The following is a 17,447-nucleotide window of genomic DNA, read 5'->3' as shown; positions in this document are numbered from 1 at the left end:
ATAGCTGCTTTCCTTCAAAGCATGCTTTAGTGAAACCTGGGCAAAGTCATTTCCCCTCAGAGGATTTGCTCAAGTGAGACTGACTGGAGTTTAATGAATAGCTTAACTGAGGATGCACAGAGGCAGCTGCAGCCTGCTGACGGTTCCTCTCCACTGTGTTTTCTTTGTGGCACTAACTGCAGCAGAAGTCAATCCAGCCTTCAGCCTGATTCTCCTCTCAGTTAGATCAGATTTACTCTGCAGTAACTCCACTGAAGCCGCCAACATTATTGCAGACTTACACCAGAGTGAATGCAAGGAGGACCAGTTTACTCCTATTTTTTTCCCCTGACTCTGGATAAATACCAGAAAGGTATTTGCTGAGTTAAGCAGTGCTCTTTTTGAATAGTCACAATTTGAAATACACTACTGTGTTGGTAATGTTCTTGATTTCATGAGGTCAAATAAAAGTAATAGGTACTAATACTCTTTTTTTCCTGACCATATTTTGTATTCCCTATAGTTTATTAGAAATATAAGCAAACAGCTAAAATAATAACTGTAGAGCAATTGTTTCAGAAGTATCTATTAAAAAAACCAGCTCATTATGGGAATTGTCACAGGGAAATATTGCCATAAAAACATCTTAATGCCGTTAGCAAGCTGTAGATATTCCCCCTATGAAACAAGTAATAGTCTTCCCACACATTTAGTATAGCTAGTTTAATGAGTTGCAACTGGTACCATTTGTTGATTCCTAGAGAACATATAATGAAATCTTATGTCAAAGGATGCCGGTTTATCTCTTATTTCAGCACAGCTAGGTCTCTGGCATAAAGCAGATTACCTCCTCAGAATAAATTCACTCACAAATATATGGTCCAAAACAATATATTGTACACGTGGAAAAAAAGCCATTTGCAGCTTGCTTCCATTTGTGATTGCATGGGACTATAAAAGTTCAAGGCTGTTGTAGATTTGGCATGCGGGCTTTCCCTGTACGGTCTGTTGTCCTGATGGGGTTGCCCATTCTGCTGCCTGTGTACGAAGGGAAGAATATTCCCATTGGCAATTTAAGATTCCTTATCAGAGGGAAAATCAGCCACTTTTTAGAGACAAACATACCCGGTGCAACTAACAGGAAGTGAATGACAAAATACCCACAAACCAATGGCACCAACAGGTTCAGAAATAACTTAATCCTGTTTGTTTCTGTTTTTCTTCAGGAGGAAGAAACACACAAAGGAAATCTTCAAAGGTGAGTAAAACTTACAGGGGAAAAACCCAGCGAATATTCAGCTGCCAGAGCTATAGCTCTCTGGTGCCCAAACCACAGACCTGGCGCATAGCCATGCCACCTCTAAGCAGCCTACGAGTCAGATTAATAGATTACCCAGGGATTAATTTGTCTCAATATGCTTCTGTTCTACTCTGATTAGTTTGAGCCACATTCAGCTGTGGTGCACAAAGATCAAACTGTATGAAGATGCAGCTTACACTGAAGGCTATGCCTACCTTAGCAAGTAGTGCAGACCTGTAGACATCGACGTATAGAGGAAAACAGTTGGTGCTGAGGACCTGACATGCCCTTGTATGTCAGGGATATTTTGCTTTGAACTAGTTCTGGTCTGATCCCATGGGTTGAATACCCACCTAACCCTAGAGTGCATTAGTTGTGCTTCCGGAGAGCATCTTCCAGCTCACTTTCATCCCAAAGAAACCCAGCCCTTGCTGTCTGAGATTGTCCCCTGATGCAAACCAGAGCATCTGAATAGGAGATCCACTTCAAAACTGCACTCTTGATATCACCTAACTCCCTAACATAGGTATCCCCTAACTCTAGCTGATGCTCTTGATTAAAAACTTACAGTGTAATTTCACTGTATCTTCCGGATCACTGATTTATAACACCCACTGTTTGCTGAATCCTCACCCAACTTGAGTTACCTCATTGAGCCAACTCTGATAACTACACTTATTTGCATTTTTAAGTAGTCCCATTCAGAAAGCTTCTTTTTTTGTTTGATTTTTTCTTAAAACGAAGCAGTAGGACATCTCTGCTGAATGCTTGTGATTTGTACAAGCTAGTGAAATACGGGAAAGCCAAGAATCCAGCATTATCACATAGCGATTCCCTTTGGTTGAATTTTAGCATGAGCTCAACTCGCCAAGCCAGTTCAATGTAGCAGCATCTAGGCTGGATGTCCCACATCGCTATGCACCAGCTGTGCAACCCGGGCAATCTCAGGACTTGCTGATTTCCCAGCAAGTCAGAAATACTCCACACTTGCTTTGAAAAGTATGCCTCGTACTGTCACAAACATTCGTTTTCTGTGAATGGTACATTTCTGAAATGCATCCTAGTGCTCCATATTTCAGACATTTGCCAAGCAGTAATCCATGAGAAAGCAGTAATTTAAGAGCCGTTAATAAACCATTTGGTATTTTTAATGACACATCAGGAATGCTTGCATTTCATAGCTATTTTAAAGATAATAAAAGGGAACTTTAACAAAAGAGAGGGCTGAAGTGGTTTTATATATAAGCAGATAGTAAAAGTCAGGTTTCTTGAGTTAGTTTGGTGCTGAAAATAAGTTGCTCTGTGAGAGTTTCCAAGCCTATGAGTGACTCTCGTGTTCCTTTCTCCAGGGCGATGTCCGTTTCTTCCATGTCAGAATTTCAGCGCCTGATGGATATTTCTCCTTTTCTACCAGAAAAAAACTTGCCTTCATCCAGCAGCAAAGATGACATAACCCCTCCCCTGTCTCCCGATGATCTGAAATACATTGAGGAGTTCAACAAAAATTGGGATTACAGTAACACTAGGAAGCATGGTGGGGCCACCGAGAAGTCTGCAGAAGGCTGGGCAGAAAGGACAGAAATTGGGAAAGCCGGGAATGATCCTGCTTCAGATCCCTTCCAGGCATCATCATGGTACCTCACCACCAGTGTCACTATGACAACTAACACCATGACCAGCCCTGAGAACTGCCAGAAGCAGCCAACGAGGAGTCACGGTGTAACTGAAAAAATGGGAGTTCGGGTCTTTCACAGCCCACCAGCTGTCCGTAGGTTTGATAACTCAGTGATAGCTGGCAGTGAAGGGAAAAATCAGGTTGAGCCGGACTTTCTGTTTTCTGTGACCAAAGCTATGGGGAATGTCACTGAGACAAAAGGTGCTTCCTCGGATATGTTTGGAAGATGGTCTTGTGACCTGGCCAAACATCATAAGGATTTTCTGGAGAGTGGTCTTCATCCCATTGAACATCCTATTTGCACTACTGTGGGCTTTGCCTCACCCTTGCACAGCTTGGAGATGTCCAAAAACATGAGTGATGATATGAAGGAGGTCGCTTTCTCTGTCCGAAACGCAATACGCTCTAATTCAGCAGAGCCTCAGTTTAAGGACACTGCATGTCAAACCAATGGTATGAGAACAACAGGGACACAGACCACCCAGACGATCAGTGTTGGCTTGCAAACGGAAACCCTGCGCGGTATCACCAGCAGTCCACACAAGTGTCTGACACCAAAGGGGGGGTCCACGCCTGTCTCTTCACCATCCAGAAGCCTAAGAAGCAGGCAAGTGACCCCCGTCATTGAAAAGGTCCAGGCTAAGTTTGAACGCACATGCTGCTCCCCCAAATATGGCTCTCCAAAGTTGCAAAGAAAAATCCTTCCCAAATCAGACCAGCCAAATAACCGGACTTTGCCTGGCACACCTCAGAAAGGATTCAGTGAGTCCGCTTGGGCTAGGTCAACTACCACAAGGGAGAGTCCTGTCCATACCACTATCAACGATGGCCTCTCCAGTTTGTTCAACATTATTGACCATAGCCCCATCTTTCATGAGACCTTCCAGAAATGCCCCAGGTCTAGCAGCCGGTCCAGGTCAGCAGAACCCAGACCAGAACTGGGCCCCCTGCAGGACCCGTGTACAAATGCCCGTGGCAGATCACCCAGTCCTCTCCGGTTGGGGACAGAGACGCAAAAGGAAGAAGGGACTGAGGTGACAAGTATCAGGCAGGACTTATCTGCTCCTCCAGGGTACACACTTACAGAAAATGCTGCCAGGATCTTGAATAAGAAAATTTTGGAGCATGCCTTAAAGGAAGAGAGAAGGCTACCTTCACACAGCCCACCAAACCTTAGCAATGACAACAGCACAGGAGAAATTGTCAAAGTAGATCCAGGGTCCATAGAGGTAATGAGTTTGTTTGTTTTTCCTCCTATAGCTAAATGCACTCTTCTTTGAACAAATGCATATGAGATCTCTTGCAGTCTAGTGAATATTTACAATGAATATCCTAGACTTGTCTTGGTCCCACCAGCAAGTCGCAGTCATGAAACTGTTGGATTAGTCACTGAAGAACTCATTAAAGAATTGAGTTTATATCCTGACAGCTTATCAGGCTTGAAAGCATCAGAAGAGCTTTATCCTTCACAGGATAAAGATGCCTTTACAGGATAAATATGGTTCTCCCCTGAATGACTGGATAAGGGTTTTCTGTCACAAAACACACCACATGTTACAGATGCTCTAGGGACTCTAGGTTTGAGTAAATTTCTCTTTTATGCTGGATGGAAAGGTAGACTCCTTCTCCCACACAAAAATAGGTGTTAATAAGTTTGTGTGAAAAATAGTCTCTACAATAACCTGAACCAGAACTTCAGGGCCTTCAGCCCTTTTCTGGATGTATCTGATTAAGTTTAGCTCGGGTCTGTGAATGTGATTAATTAGCATTACATTTGGTACCAACTGTTGCTGCCTCACAAAAAAAAAAGAAAAAGAAAAAGAAAAAGAAAAAAAAAGATAATCAACTAGTCTAAGCACATACCTCCTTCGTGTTTAAGAACTCTTTATTGATATTTTGCTGTCAACAGTGTAACAGCCATCATCTGTCTCAGCAAGTATGCCCAGGTATTGGGGGTCAGAGTCTCAGGTACAGTAATGTGCTAGAGCAATCAACAAAAAAGAGGGTGTAATGATGGACAAAAGCTTTCAGTTTTCAGTGTCTAAGCCTCCTGTTTCTGGTGAACCTTTGTGCACGTGAGAGTGTTACCCTGAGGAGGCCTGGAGAAGCTGAATTACGCCCAGCTCTTACCAGTGCGCATTGTCTTTCTGGTACAGCACTGATGGTTGGTGACACACCCCAGGCCAGCGGCAGGAGCCTGTCACCCTCTCTGCCCTGTGCTGCCCCTTTAGCATCCTGATGTTTTGGTGGACCCCAGCGACAGGACAGTAGCTCCTCCTTGACCCCTGCGCACCCCAGACATCCCACCTTGGCCTCGCTGGGCTGACTCCTACCACTCCTGCCTCAGATAGCCTCAAGGGAAGGTTCAGACCCCGTTTTCTAACTCAACATTTGCCTTGAAGGATTTGTGGGGACCTGAGCGCTGAGACTTTTGGTCTGCAGTTTGCCTTGCACTACTGGGTGGTTCTCAGTGGACAATTGGTTCCTCTTTAGTAGGTACTGCTCAGAGAACATGATCTTTTTTGCCTGTCAGAGGATCCAAAGCTGAGAATATATTCCCTATATGCAGTTTAAACAGATATAAATAGGGAATTTTGTACATATAAAAAAGAAACCACATGCACATTATCAATAACAGTGAATAAAAGTGGGCTTCGTGCACAAAACTCAATGTGAATAAAAGTGGAAAGCAGCCTCATTTATTTGATTCTTTCTAGCCATCTCTGTATTTTGTCCTTAGTTTGAAATACTGGGAATGTACTACCAGTCCTTATTAGAAAGTGTGTTGTATGCTTACAGATTCAACTCAGCTTTGCCTTCAAGGCATCCCAGGAAACTCTTGATTTCCTCCTGCATCTTTTAAATGTCTCAGCAGATTTCAGGTATAAGTAAATGAATGTCATCCCACATCATCACAAATTGCTGTTGGCAAAATACAACTAGCATCTGTACCCGAGTTTGATGCACAGAGAGATTTGGGTCAATGCTGTTTAGCAAAAACTCATTGACCATCAGCCTAGCAGAAAATTGCTCCTTTTTGTGACTTCTCAGCATCTTTTGCCTAATTTTTTGAGTTCTGAGCCTCAGAGCTAAGACTTGTTTTTCCTTGCAACTCTTACTCGGTTGTTATGACTGTTGTCTAGGTGCACCAGTTATGATCTTTGGATGGTCCTGTCATTTCTCAGGAATATACATTGAAAAGGAAGGTGGTAGGCATTCATACGATGAGCTTAGCTTTTCCTAGGTGGGGTGATGCTCTACAAGATATACTTAATGGAGCACGGATTCACTGCTGAAAACAAAACCACAATTAAGTTTAGACTCTGCAGATGCCTTGGGTTATTTATGGATTACACTGACCACACAAATTACACTTTGTACGAATTCCACTTAGCACATTTTGTACAAAGCCAGATGCAGCAGTTCAGTGAATGATGATCTTGGAGGAGGCAGGCTGTGCTTGGGGCAGCATCATGTCAGCACTGCCCCTGCCACCCTCTCACAGATCCCTGCTCTGCCTCCCCCTCACTTCTGGGTTTCTGGCCAAGACAAGTGACCTTCTTACCACCGAATGCCTTCTTGTTTCTGCAGTCATGGCATGGTATATTAAAGACTTTTAGACTTGCATGGAGCACCTGTTGGTGGCTTTTCTTTAATTTGAGCCTTGGAGTGGTTTAGTTACATAATTTCCTTTTATATTCCTGCTGCAAGTATGAAATCTAGTTCATATATATATTTATATATTTATGTACATATGTATGTGTGCATGTGATCGTATATGCATAGAGTAGTAATAACTTTGTATTTTCTAACTTGCCCAGAGGTGCTTACAAGCAAATTCATATCCACCCAGTGCAGCCTACTAGTGTCTTATCCTGCTAATTCACTAAACCACTATCTTACTTGCATATCGTGGGTTTTATAAATATTACTATTAAAAATGCAGATTAGCATTACCTAACTAACAACATAAGAGCTGTATGAACATTTTTCTTCTATGACTAGCAAGGGTGTAAATCATAGAGGTTACACAACAGTCCTGGACTGGGGGTCAGACTCCTTTCTGGAGACAGCACTGTGAAAGGACCATCCACACAGACCCACAGAGGAGGGGGCAGCTGCTGCGTCCTCCGCTCGCCGGGGCAGAGCAATTGCTGCACACTTGCTGCTGAACCGTTCAGCATGGGAGGGGGAATGTTAAAAAGAAGGGAAGGTGCTGTCAGAATTAAAGGGCTTTTGCTTTAGTTTGAGTCTCCAATCCAGCACCGCTGTTAAGTAGGAACAAGGGAGAAGGGTGAGGCAAAGGGCTTTCATGAAACCTGGGCAACATAAACCTGAGAAACATGAGAAACACAAGCAATACAAAATATCAGTTGCTTTTTCACTTGTTAAAGATTTTCTAAGCAGAAATTTTCTCTGGAGATCAAAAGAAGGAAAAAAAAATACAGATTTGTTCCTCTTTCATAGTAATGTGGTTTTTCCCTAGCCCTAATCAAGGTTGGCAAAGGATAACAGATGTTTTTCTCTGCTGAGTAGAACTGTTTGGTTTGTTTAATGCTATGTGCTATGTCCACTTCTGAGACTGTGCTAGGATTGTAAAAGGTTGGTTTCTTTGCTTCTTTACTTTCTAAATCTTTTTCTGCTAGTGGCTTATCTTTTATTCTTGATTATTAGTTTCCCTATGATAACAGCGGTAACATGATCTGAATGGGTAGTAACACCTGGAGACTTCTTCCTTGCTGACATGAAATCTTCACTTTAAAAAAAATAATCGATTAAAACAGTTCTTTCCAACCTACTTGCTTTCTTTTTCTTTTCTGTCTGTTCTGTCCAGAACCAAACTGTCTTATTAACTGCCCCCTGGGGACTCTAACCCTGCCTGCCTCACTGCTGTAAGTCCTTTCTACCTTTTTCCAGAGCTTTCTGAAAGCAGTCATTTTTGAACGTGTGGGTTAACAAAGGGAAATAAATGACCACAGCTCCAGAGGTATCAGTGCACACCCAACATCCCTGTGGGGTCCTTCGTATGGGACAGTCAGGAAGCACTCAGGGTAGGAGCCCATCTGCTGTCTCCCGCGGCAGCACGGGCTATGAAGAGGTCACACTTAAGTCAAAATTTGTGCTGTTGGGGTTTTTTGTTAAACTTTTAAAAATTGGCAGAATTTAAGACCAACACAAAGGTGTGCAAAAATGCTGGGGAGGGATTCAGATTTGTAACAAACATCCTTTTTTTTTTTATTTTTTTTTTTTTTTAACAAATACACAGCACTGAGCAGGGCTTCTGGCTGCCCCGGGGTGCGTTCCCTCTGGCCATGGCTACAGCAGCAGGTGCAGAGGGCTGGGGAGGGGGCTCCAGCACCAGCCTGACAGTCACCTCTGCTCATTAAGCTGTTCCCAGCCCAGTTTTGGCCAGTGGCTGGGGTTGCTGCAGCAGAGGGAGGGAAGAAGCTGTGACCATCCACTCTGCCTCAGAGCCAGAAAACACTTTTATTTATTTCTTAATGTAGGCATAGCTGCGGTGGCTGGCAGTCTGTCTTAGGAAATAGATAGAAACTAAAGGTGAAATCATCTTTCCCATTTTCAATGCCTGGGCTAAGAAGTGCTGCCTCTCCACCCACGCTCCCAAGCAACCACCGAACTCAATTACCCACAGGATATTAATTTTTTTAAAACATTTCTAGCAATGACAGCTACATGTGGTAAGTGAGGAGGGGGTTTCACAAACCATTCCGAACAGTTTCCTTGCCATGGCTGGATTTCCTTAGCTCACGCCAAGGAAGCCACGCTGCAGGTGGGGTTGCCTGACTCAGCAGCCATCACGTTATAAGATTACGCTGCCCGTCACTTGTTGGCCCTGGAACAACATCCATCACCAGCGCAGCCTTGCATTGTGCTGGGCATGTGTACATCAGAGATAAGATGAGCTTAACCCTGCTGTTCGGTAAAAGCTGACCAACATCTGCGGGCGTGCTGGAGAGAGGCTTTTGAACTGGGAGGCAGCAGTGGAAATAAATTTTGTTATTGCCATGCTGACTCTCATTTACTGCTATGACACTAGGACAAAGCAGCCAGAAGCAAGCAGTGCTATAGAGATACCATTTTAGAGAGAAGTTAAGACAAAACCCGCAAATCTCATGGCTTCAATTCACCGTGTTGTGCTGCCTGAGTGTTGCTGTGCATATGTATGTCTCTTAACAAATCTGAGTCTAGTGGCAGCTTTCACAGACCATATATTGTCCCAGGCGCAATGGGATGAGTTGAAGTAAGGACACGGAGCCAATCTTCTTGTTAGCACTGATTTATATTTCAGCCTTACTGTTGTTTTAGCAAGGATCATTGTGAAGTTTATGGCACAGAGATGGGGCAAAGGGTGAGGATGCAGAAAGGCAGTGGCACAGGCCGAGGCTCCGTAGTCCCCGACCAGCTCCTGCCACGGCTCGCTGGTCTCGCTCTCTGCGAGTGCCGCGGGCAGATGAGCACAGCTCTGCCTCGAGCGGTGCTGTGTGACTGTAGATGACCCTGTTGGCTGCATATTGCCCAAAGGCACCGAGGTTCACCCTTTGCAGAGGCTTCCCCAAGTCTGATGATGCACTCTCTCCAAAACACACGCCTGCACAAGCTCCATTTCCCATACCTCAGCTCTGTGTCTTCAAAATTGATCTTTCTGTCATCTAACATTCATGTTCGGTCCTACCACTGCAATGGAGAGGTTCAATGGCGTATCACCTTGTTTGTTCACTGCCAATCACATCATGTTACCTACTCCAATATTCTCCATCCCTAGTCACATTTCTCCCTCTCCATGTGAAAGTGAGCTGAATCCTTTCCTTCCTACTGTATCGTTCTACTGCTGCCTTGTTTTCTCTGTGCCTTACCCTGCCAGAGCTTTTCCTTTGCATTGTATCATTTCTGGTCTCTCTCTTCATCTGTCACTGGTTTGCATTCTGATTTTGAGACTGGTTTTTATTGAACTCTCCTGTCCTCTCCAGTGACTGCTCCTCCGTGTACACATTTCTATGGGTTGACAAACTCCTCTGATTTGCTTTTATAAATTACAAAGTATGCAATGAAATTCAGAAGTTTGGCTTTGGCACCACAAGACAGACTTGCTCCTACAATCACTCATCTCGATGTAAGGAGCGTTCAGAGGGAGGCAGGAAGCCTAGCTGTGCTATGAGCAAAGTCAATAAATATTAGAGGTAATTACCAACTTAGTGCCAGGGTGAAAAGTCACAGCTGCAGATTGTTACTAATTGCGAAGGCAGGCTAACCAAGCCTGAACACTGGAAAGTTGGTGGAGGAATAAAATTTCCATTTTCTTCCATTTCTGTGAATGTTGTCTTTAACGTACAGTACCACTGAATCCTGTAATTCAGGCTTCAGCAGCTGGCAGTAAGAAGCGATGTTGCAGAAGATGAAATCTGTAGGTAAGCCTCATCTTTAATCTGGATGGAGATCATAACTACTCCTGTAGTCATTATTCTGCTGCTAAGAAGTCTTTCCTGCCTGTCAGTCTGAAATCTGAAGCAGACAAAAGGAGTCAGTGGTTGATTTTCACCCCACTTGCAGGTGCCAAACCTGGCCCTTTTAAGCCAGCTCAGAACTAAGAGCAATGATGTGATGAATAGTAGATTTTCCTGAACTATCACACAAATGTACTTTTCAGCTCTGCTCTTTCTAGCACAAGGAGAATTAGCAAATGGAAGTTTGTCAGCTACTCCAGCTCATCCCAGACCTCTTTCTTTCATTCTCTCCTTACCTGTTCCATGAATCACAGACATACATGAAGATACCTGGAGCCCACACACAGCCAGATGTTCTCTGCTTGCTTTTGTCCCGCAACATGACAGATGCTTAGCTTTAGTCTGAATTTTTTGTTTCTTAATTCTTTGCGCATCCAGACAGCCTCTAATCCAAGTCACTAACCGCTGTTTTGCTCTCTTGGCTGCCAAGGAACTACCTTGTTCTGCACTAGCCCCGTCCCTCCAACCCTGCTTCTCCCGGCCAGAGAGACCAGCAAACCGGCGCCCACCATCGCGATGGGCTTCACATTCCCCTACTGCCTCACAGTCGCAGTCCACCGGAGACCTGACTTCCTCAGAGGAGAGCAGAAGCAAGGAGCCGCTGGCAGAGACCCCCAGCCAGGGAGGCGAGCCAGCCTGACTCCTCATGGGAACAGGGGGGCTGCGACTCACCTCTGCCAGGTCGCCCGCCAGCCATCTCTGCCGCGAAGGAGGTCTGCTCAGAGAGGTCAAAGAATGTTCTCAGACGCAGCTGCTGAATGTCCGACCTGGGAAACTGAGGTGTTTCTAGAATGAAACAGTTAATGTGCCTGTAATAACTTAATTTTTTTCATAGCTGAGAAAACTATTTTTGTCTCCATCTTTTCTACATACAGTATATTAACAAAAAAAAAACACAAAAAAAAAGGGTAAAAACGATATAAAGTAAGATTTAAAATAAAATGTAAATTAAGTTTTAAGGGAATTTGAATACGTGCTCGCGCTCTCTCCAGATACTGACTGCCTTTTGGTTATATTTGCACTGTTATGTTTTCAATTTTGGTTTTGGGTTTTTTGTTGGTTTTTTTTTTTTAATTTCGTGTAAAACTAGGGTCTTAAGTTAATTTTATTCTATTTTAATGTCAGTGTTATTGATTTTTAAAAGTAAGGTTCTTAAAGATGCTTCAACTGTCTGAAGCGATACCTTTTAAGTAGTGAAGAAAGCCATGAAGCTAGTTCACTAGACTTGTATTAATTGAGATGGAGGGGAATACAGGTAAACAGAAGTGTAAAAAAAAAAAAGAATGCCTCAGAAAGTCTTAAGGAGTTAGCTGTAAAATACACCTACAATACTTGACTTGCATGCCTCTGGGTCCTCGCACTTTAGTGCATGTACATACTGCTACTGTACCATCACATAAATGTGAGTCAATCTGTTTCACTGTAATATTGTTGTGAATTTACCTGTACTGTACTTTTATTGTTGGTATTCTTGCATTGACTATACAAAAAGAGTTTTTAAATTATTGTTAGCAGTTCAACTGGCTATGTACAGCGTTTACTGAGAACTTCCTTCGTTTTGGGAAAACCATGGAGATCTCTGGGCATACTAAATTGTAACTAACTGGTCTTGTTGAAGAGTCTGTCGGAGACCACGTGAAGTGGAAATAAAACCCTCAGTATTTACAAGCTGCTTGAGTGCTTCGTGATGTTTTTTTCTGGTGGTACTTCCCAGGTTCATTTAACTGGGGGGGAAAAGCCCCCAAACTCCTAATAAAGGAAGGGAAGAAGAATGCTTCTTTACATGAAATAAATCATGGCAAAGCCAAATATTACGCTGTGCTCCACATGCTCCTGTGAGCACTGGATCAGGTCATGGGAAGGTTTTTAAATTCCCCTACTGAACCCTGCAAAACAGCTGCTCACCCAGGTAGTGGGACCCATCTTCTCAGTTCCTCCGAGGCTGTCTGGCGTGTTGCTTTCAGTCGTTCATGAGAGTAAAAACCATCCAGCTGAACATAATACCAAAAATATGACATGTCCAGTGTTAATCCAAGCTCACGTCTCATCTGCATTACACACAGAGACCAATAAAACCAGGGCTTTTGTAAAACTGGTGGCTAACACTGAGAAGTAAATGCAGCCAAGAATTCACACGCTTGCAAGAGGTGGAAGCCTCTCCAGCTACTTTGCCTCGGACCATCTGGCCACATGCTTTCTCTGGGAGCTCCAGAACTGCTCTGACTAGTTATCCCATCGCTGAACTGGCTCATTCCTGTTCTGTTTCCTTTGCTGAGGCTTTCGGAGGCTCATTTGTTAAAGAGCACCATCTGGGATCCCTAGAAGCCTTCCTGGTTAGCTCTGTCAAGCAATAAGCCCCTCATATCCTGTCCTGCTGCGTCATGGCTGGCTTTCTAGGAAGCTTAATTCAGCTGTTGGATGAGAACAAACTCCCCAGCTCCCAAATAACAGCCAGTTGAGGTCTGATTTCTCCCATATCAGTTAGGACTGTGGCTATTAACCCGGTGTCAAAATGTCCACCTGTAGGTTATCATTATGAAAATTGCCACTTACCAAGACAGGCAGTGACTGAAAAGTACTTTTGTCTAATGGCTCTCTGGTGCTCCAGCCAAAACAAGGGGTGTCCTCCAGTGTCAGTCCTGAGTAGCAATAGTCATATTAGTGGTAATTGCCTTCCCAGCTGTCTCAAAGCCTCAGTGCTAGCTTTTTTGTGAGCATTAAATTTACCCCTCCAAGTCTGAATGCTTAAAATTGTCCGTGGTGGCCACTCTACTTGCTTGAAAATCTCCTTGCTGCAACACTTTGCTGAATTGTTGCAATAATTTCTTTTTGGGAGTGGAAGGAGGGGCATGTGCAAGAATTTTTTAGAAGGTCAAAGAAGAGTCACAATGGTTATCGAAGAAGACTTAAGCCACAACTGAGAGATCCTTGTTTGTTTTCAAAATCTCAATTACCAGAAGCAGCTTTGCAGGGAGAGGGGGAAGGGTTGCTGCCTCCTTAAAAGCTCTTTCTCCTAGATGAAGTAAGTTAAAGTTGCAAATGAATGAGCAATGTTGACTATCAGCAAGTAAAAATGCTGTTCTCTTTCTTGTGACAGCTGTAATTTTTTCTAATGATGCAGAAGAAAATTCAGGTGACTGATTCGTAGCTTTGATACCAGGAAAGGGTATTTGCCTTTCAAATCAAGGATACACCAACCTGCAGAATTAGCTGCTGGCCATCTTGAAAGAGGAAGGTCCGTGAGGGCAAGCAGCTGCCTGTGGCTTGACAGGTAAAGTGCTTATGAAACAGCAGGAATCGCTGAAACAAAAGCGAGACAGCAAACAACAGCAAGAAGGAGGAGGTTAAGTGCAAACAGAAATTCTGCGGACGATCTTAAAAAGAAACACATTAATTAAACATAAGCTCCTTTCTAGTCTAATTAGCCAATACAGCAACATTGAGGAATATCACATGTTTCGACTGGCTCTTTGGAAACACCTGGGCTTTTATCTTCCAGTATTCCTGCTGGTGGGGTTGGGGGATTTCACCACCCCACCCCTACTCCCCCATTATTCCAGCACTTTCCAGAATTACTTAAATAAACCATAAAATAAATGACAGGTCTATAGTCCATTTAAGGTTATTTTAAAAGCTTCTACGATAAAATGAAAAGCCTTTTTAGAAGGTCTGCAGCTCACCCGGTGTCTGTGGAGTATCTGAATTATTGCTTCATGAATAATCAGGACAGGAGAAGCCCTGCAGGTTGTCACACGAATTAGTGTAAGGGGATATGAATACATCTGTCACAGCTTTGCCTGATGAGGCTGAAATAGATAGCTGGATTTCACCCAGGGGTTTGTGGTGCCCGAGATGTTGGCCTTGGGGTATCGCCCGGTCCTGCAGTACAGCGGGAATCAGGAGTAGGACCACAATCTGTGGCATCCCTCCCAGGCCAGCCAGCTTTCGAGGGGGATGCAGCAACCCAGGGTGTCAGTTCCTGCCACAACACCGTAGCGTCCACGTGGGCACTACGAGATGGAAAAGTAACCCCTTTCTCCCACTTTCCTTCACGCCTCTCCGCAGTCAGCTGCCCCCCGACACACTGCCCTCCCCTTTCCACACCAGACAGACTTGGATATCGCAGGTATTCGTGTAAGGCCTCTTAACTCACCTACTCAGGTCTACAAGGAAAAACTCCAAATAGGAGCCGGTGTCTGAATTCATGGCAACACTACATCTGTGTTGTGCCTCAGTGCCAGAGCAAGGACCGGGCTTGGACCATGCCTCCCCACCACCCCCTTCCCCTCACATCCCCCTCTGCACAGTGGAAATCTCCATGCATATAGGGTACCCCAAGGCATGCATCTTCCCTCCATTCTTTCCTCGAATATCTGGAGCCATCAAGCTTCCTCATGCTCTCTTTGGAGGTACCACATCTCTTGCTTGCTCCCTGTTCCACTGTTTTGGCTTCCTTTTATGTAAATCACTGCAACCTGCTAGGGTATTATTAAGCTGCTGAGTACATATAATTTTCATATGAAATGACAGCTAATGTCTTCAGTATCCACATAGCCCAGCCTGCTTTCTGGAGAAGCTTAATGGCTTTAAGCAAAGTCTGCTTCCCTTCCCTGTTTATCATCTTCTTATCCATTTTGTAGGAGTATGAGACATTCTGCCTTCAGGTCTGGGTGAGAGAGATTACTGCACTGCTATAGACGTCTCTAAAATAAAAAAAAAAATCATCTGTTGCTCAAAAACACCGTTGTTTTTTTCTAGCCGAGCAGATTTAGGACTTTTTCTCTCATTATTAATTCTTTTCTGGTGTACAAACACCTTCTGGAGGGCAACTCTGAAAAAAATGTGAGAGAAATCCTGAGATCATTTGGTGGTCTGGGCAGGATTTTGCAGGTCAGGGAGGGCTCAACGGGCTGCTCAGCAAAGCCAGTGCAGCCGCTTGTCCTGGAGCTGGCCTGAAGAAAGGCAGTGTTCCCTATGGAGTAATTGTTTGGAGGCAAAGGTGGGGCTGGGGCTGGTTTAGCAGCCATCAGTTGCAGGTTAGAGCTGCAGGAGGTCAAGAGCTCCTCTGCTGCAGACAGGGCCTGGGTTAGTCTTGTCCAGGTTGACGGACCAAGATCTGAGGACAGAAGGTCATAGAAAAAAAAATTTAAAAACCAGTGTCCTTGGCAGCTCCAAGTAGATGGATATCTGAATGAGAAGAAGCAAGAAGGTAGTTTGGATATTGAGTTTTATGTCTTTTGATGGCATCAAGCCCGGCTGGGCGATGTAAGAGGATACTGCACTAAAAGGGAAGAGTGCTGCTAGGCTGGGCAATGCGAATCCCATTAAATGCCAACAATAGCAAATTTTGTTTTATACTGTTAAATCCCTAGGGGTTTTTTTTATGTATACCTTAATTAGATTTTTTAATCCCTAGAATAAGACTTCAGAATAGGTTTGCACAGAAGAATGTCATGGACCCAGGTACTCTCCTCATCCTCCTTCTGCATCTCTCCCCCACTGTAATCCCTCCTGATTAGGCTGCACAAGAGAGAGCTGAGTGCAAGTGGGCAGGCTCATCCCAAAGGCATTGCTCAGCACACACTTCTTTCTCACTGAGTTGGTTGGAACCAAGTTGGCTCCAAAATACTAAGCCCTGCAGTAACAGGCAACAGGACATAATTTTGAGATGTGTGAAAAAGTTCCCACTTCACATAGGAGAGGAGCGGTCCAAATATTTTAGCTACTAAGAATTGCAATGTTAAGTGCTTAGGCAATTAAGAACACAAATCTCATTGATTTTTCTGCCCAGAGAAGAGACTTAAGTAACTTAGACACTTTGAGAACTTTTATCACAAGTCTCTGACTACAGCTTCAGCATGTCTGTCTTTAAAATATGGCCTTGATTTGTGATATTGTCTGAGAGAAGACATGTATTGTGTTGTTCCTTGCTTGATTTTCTGCACACTGCATTGGCAGGACAGAAAAAAAATCCACTTTGCATATATGAATGAGAGGAAGAACAATAAAGGCCATGATTTTGTCACAGCTATTTCCATGACAAAATGAAAGACTTATGAGAGGGTATTTTCTTAGTACAATGTCATGTACAATGTGGTTTGTCATGGAAATCACATCTTTTAGACAAAAATCAAAGCCCTGGCTTCACAAATTATCTGTGTTCCCCTCAGTCTGTGATGCCTCTGACAACACTACAGCTTCACTACGCGCACAAGAAGGCCAATGGCATCCTGGCCTCTATTAGGAATAGTGTAGCCAGCCAGTCTAGGGAAGTGATCGTCCCTCTGTACTAGGCACTGGTGAGGCCGCACCTTGAATACTGTGTCCAGTTCTGGGCCCCACACGTCAACAAGGACGTTGAGGTGTTGGAGCGAGTCCAGAGGAGGGCGACCAAGCTGGTGAAGGGTCTGGAGGGTCTGACCTATGAGGAACGGCTGAGGGAGCTGGGGTTGTTTAGCCTGGAGAAGAGGAGGCTGAGAGGTGACCTTATTGCAGTCTACAACTACCTGAAGGGAGGTTGTAGCGGAGTGGGAGTCGGCCTCTTCTCCCGGGCAACTAGCGATAGGACAAGAGGACATAGCCTCAAGCTTTGCCAGGGGAGGTTCAGGTTGGACATAAGGAAGAATTTCTTCTCAGAAAGGGTCATTAGACATTGGAACCGGCTGCCCAGGGAGGTGGTGGAGTCACCATCTCTGGATATGTTTAAGAAAAGACTGGACGTGGCACTTAGTGCCATGGTCTAGTTGACATGGTGGTGTCAGGGCAATAGTTGGACTTGATGATCCCAGAGGTCTCTTCCAACCTGGTTGATTCTGTGATTCTGTGACATAAAATGCAAGTTAGATATATTGTACAGGCATCTCAAACGTTTTACAAATAAGAACTGATGTGTAGTCATATTAAAAAAAGCATATTAAATGTATTTGTTAATAAAGTGGTAGGACCATGAAATAGTTGGGAGGAAAACACC

The 17,447-nt window shown here is 44.1% G+C and overlaps 1 protein-coding gene across 11 annotated transcripts in view; it reads left to right on the top strand.

The window, feature by feature from the left end:
• The window catches only part of MTCL1 (microtubule crosslinking factor 1), a 116,946-nt gene extending 104,801 nt beyond the window's left edge, over positions 1–12,145 (top strand). For 6 of the 11 annotated variants that reach the window (XM_068396307.1, XM_068396306.1, XM_068396301.1 and 3 more), the window contains 3 exons: positions 1,206–1,237; positions 2,629–4,183; positions 10,908–12,145. In XM_068396307.1, the coding sequence (XP_068252408.1) occupies positions 1,206–1,237; positions 2,629–4,183; positions 10,908–11,117 (1,797 nt within the window). In that variant the 3' untranslated portion in view covers positions 11,118–12,145. The other 5 variants (XM_068396302.1, XM_068396309.1, XM_068396308.1 and 2 more) reach the window with 3 other exon arrangements.
• Positions 12,146–17,447: the final 5,302 nt, after the last annotated feature.

Source organism: Nyctibius grandis, chromosome 3, assembly GCF_013368605.1.
Source record: "Nyctibius grandis isolate bNycGra1 chromosome 3, bNycGra1.pri, whole genome shotgun sequence".
Classification (NCBI taxonomy): domain Eukaryota; kingdom Metazoa; phylum Chordata; class Aves; order Nyctibiiformes; family Nyctibiidae; genus Nyctibius; species Nyctibius grandis.
Note: the sequence above shows the minus strand (reverse complement) of the source record. Positions and strands in the feature narration are given on the sequence as shown.